The sequence below is a fragment of the Sinocyclocheilus rhinocerous genome, unplaced genomic scaffold (genome assembly GCF_001515625.1).
Source record: "Sinocyclocheilus rhinocerous isolate Xijiao unplaced genomic scaffold, SAMN03320098_v1.1 scaffold1531, whole genome shotgun sequence".
NCBI classification, from domain to species: domain Eukaryota; kingdom Metazoa; phylum Chordata; class Actinopteri; order Cypriniformes; family Cyprinidae; genus Sinocyclocheilus; species Sinocyclocheilus rhinocerous.
The window spans coordinates 144,135-146,992 of record NW_015652147.1 but is presented as its reverse complement, the minus strand read 5'-3'; the positions used below and the strand labels follow the sequence as shown (position 1 = coordinate 146,992).

Sequence of the window (2,858 nt, the reverse complement as noted above, 5' to 3'; positions counted from 1 at the left end):
TTCTCGAGGGAACGCAAAAGTTTTGCGAGAGAACGCAAAAAAAAATTTCCTCCCACCCCGAATTTTTTCCCCACCACCATGTCCCTTTAGGGGCTCCGTATGCCTCCAGTGTTTGTGAAGTGTAACATCACATTGTGTACTACAGCACAACTAAAGTATTTAGTACTGGCTTAATGTAGATGCGAAACAAATACTCCTGTATAGTCATTACTGTATTGAAAATAAAAGTGCGAAAAAATATTGCACAGTGCACAATATTGTTATATTGCACAATATATTATATATTGCACAAATATTGTGAGGATCATCTGAGACACACAGATAAGGATGTGAAAATGATTTGTCTGTCGCGCCGCATCCAGTGTAAACAGCATGACTGATTATAATGAGTTCTGCAGTAATCTGTTGCGCCAGTGTAGACATGGTTTAAGACTGTTCACTTAGTCGTGGAACATGCTAACTAGCACAACATTAATAAAGGCGATTTGCAAAGATTCATAAAAAAACTAAAAACTTACACTTACTTCTGGAGGTGAAGCTGGATCACGAACAGTTGTTAACGATCTATCCTTCAGGAACAACTTTTTAGCACAACCTTTTTTTTTTTTTTTTACAGAACCATAATTATTTGTAACATTTTATATTGTGTATTTTTAATGCTGTTTTAAATTTATGACCTTGAAAATTAAAACATTTTCCTACATGTTTGTTTCATCATTACTGGAATCACACAAATATTAAAGAAAGTATAACTCTCTCTCTCTCTCTCTAAATAAAATAAATATATATATATATATGTGTGTGTGTGTGTGTGTATAAAAGTATTATACAATACTTGAAAAAAAAAATGAAGTAATATACGAACTTTGATAGTGATAGTATGTACATTTCTATGCACTTTTGTGATTATAGACAGCAGAGAAGCGAATATGACTTTTATTTTGGTGTGACGACATGACGTCATAAGGCTGCGCCGGCTCCTGCGTCTGTTGTGATTTGGCTGAAGAAAGGTTTGTGTTTTTAAGCGTTTAAAAAGGTGATTATAACATTTGGATATAACATTATAACACTCGATCGTTGTTTTGTGTAAGTACAGCGCATTCACACATGAGTAACAGAAAAGCTGCGTCTCATTTCGCTCCCTATCTAGTGAATAAGTTGATCGTAAACATAGGCAGTGAGGAGAGAAACGGAGCTTTTCAAAGCTCTTCTTTTCGAGTCAGTTTAACCATTTGATTCACAAAATGATCACAGATTTAAATCGCTCGAATCTCCGCACGCGGACAAAACTGTAAATATAGCGAGATTAACAAACATAAACATGAGTAATGACAACGTTTACAAATCAATGGCAAATGTGTTCATAAAAGTGTAATGTAATCTACAAATCATTAAATACCAAAAAATGCATCATAATATGTAAATATGAACCCTTTAGTTTGTGTTATTTAATACCGATATAAATAATAGGTAAATATTAAGTATCTTTATACTTCGTTCTTTTTTTTAAATCTGTAGTGCCCGATTTTTTGTTATTTATTTAACGTTATTTATTATTATTATTTTTAAGTATTCAGACCGTTGGAGGCCATTAACTATCTCCGCTGACTACTGAACTAGTGAGCTGATTGAGACGCACCCAGAGATTTAGTTTGGGTTTATATTTCTTTCTGTTAATTATTCTCATCTCAAACAGGACAAAGTGTGCAAACACCGAAAACTCCTGCTGACACACAAAGATGGAGTTTATTAAAGAGGAGAGTGAAGACATGGAGATTGAAGAAACATTCAGAGTCAAACATGAAGATACTGAGGAACAAACAGGTTGGTTTTCATTCTCAAAGCTGAACTCACTCAATAGATCTTTACTGAAATGCCCAGCTCTACAGAAATGATTGATATTTCTTGAAGAGTTTCATAATTAAAGCAGTTTTATTTGACATGGAGCGGATCGTCTATGACCAGACAAACAGGCTACTAATACAGAAGTAGCCTCACACACACACAAACCATTAATATTTATCACTTCGTAACAAAAAGATTTATTTTGCATAAAGCAAACGTTGAAATGTGAGTGATCACCTTTGCATTTGGCTACTGCATGCTGTCTACATTTGTTCTTCATTTAAAGGGCTTTGTTGAGCAAATAAGTCAGCAGTTGGCTACTAACTTTATAATGAACTGCCACTTGATAGATGATTTAAATCAAACCATTTGAATGTTTGTGAGAGCCCTGCAGAGTTGCGCTTCGACCCTAATTAAACGTACCTCATCCAGCTAATCCTTCAGGTTTATTTGAAAGCTGCATGGATTATGTGGTGGATGGGGGTGTAACGATATTAATTATGCACACCTGAATATAAGACATTTTTCACTTCCAGCCTTCATGAATAATTATATATCAATTCTAAATGATTAAATACAAGATTAATAGTAGTTATTAAGATTGATGTTGTTTGGAATTGGTAAAATGTGCTTGGGAAAAAAAAATGTAGAAATGTAATCCCATATCTGTGGTGCATATAAGTCAGCAGTTGGCTACTAACTTTATAATGAACTGCCACTTGATAGATGATTTAAATCAAACCATTTGAATGTTTGTGAGAGCCCTGCAGAGTTGCGCTTCGACCCTAATTAAACGTACCTCATCCAGCTAATCCTTCAGGTTTATTTGAAAGCTGCATGGATTATGTGGTGGATGGGGGTGTAACGATACACCAATGCTACAGTTCGGTTTAGTTCAGTTTGCTGTGGGGGTAGGGTTCATGGCATGGCACCAGCAATGCTAAAAACACTAGATTCACTTTTAACTAGGGCTGCACGATAAATCGCATGCGATACTTAACGCGCATCTTATC

The 2,858-nt window shown here is 35.1% G+C and overlaps 1 protein-coding gene across 3 annotated transcripts in view; it reads left to right on the top strand.

The window, feature by feature from the left end:
- The first annotated feature begins 950 nt into the window (after positions 1–950).
- Positions 951–2,858, top strand: part of LOC107713775 (gastrula zinc finger protein XlCGF7.1-like) — an 8,130-nt gene continuing 6,222 nt past the window's right edge. Inside the window, exons 1-2 of one of the 3 annotated variants that reach the window (XM_016519386.1) lie at positions 951–1,010; positions 1,697–1,824. In XM_016519386.1, the coding sequence (XP_016374872.1) occupies positions 1,740–1,824 (85 nt within the window). In that variant the 5' untranslated portion in view covers positions 951–1,010; positions 1,697–1,739. Of the gene's footprint in view, positions 1,087–1,696; positions 1,825–2,858 lie in introns of all 3 variants that reach the window. The other 2 variants (XM_016519388.1, XM_016519387.1) reach the window with 2 other exon arrangements.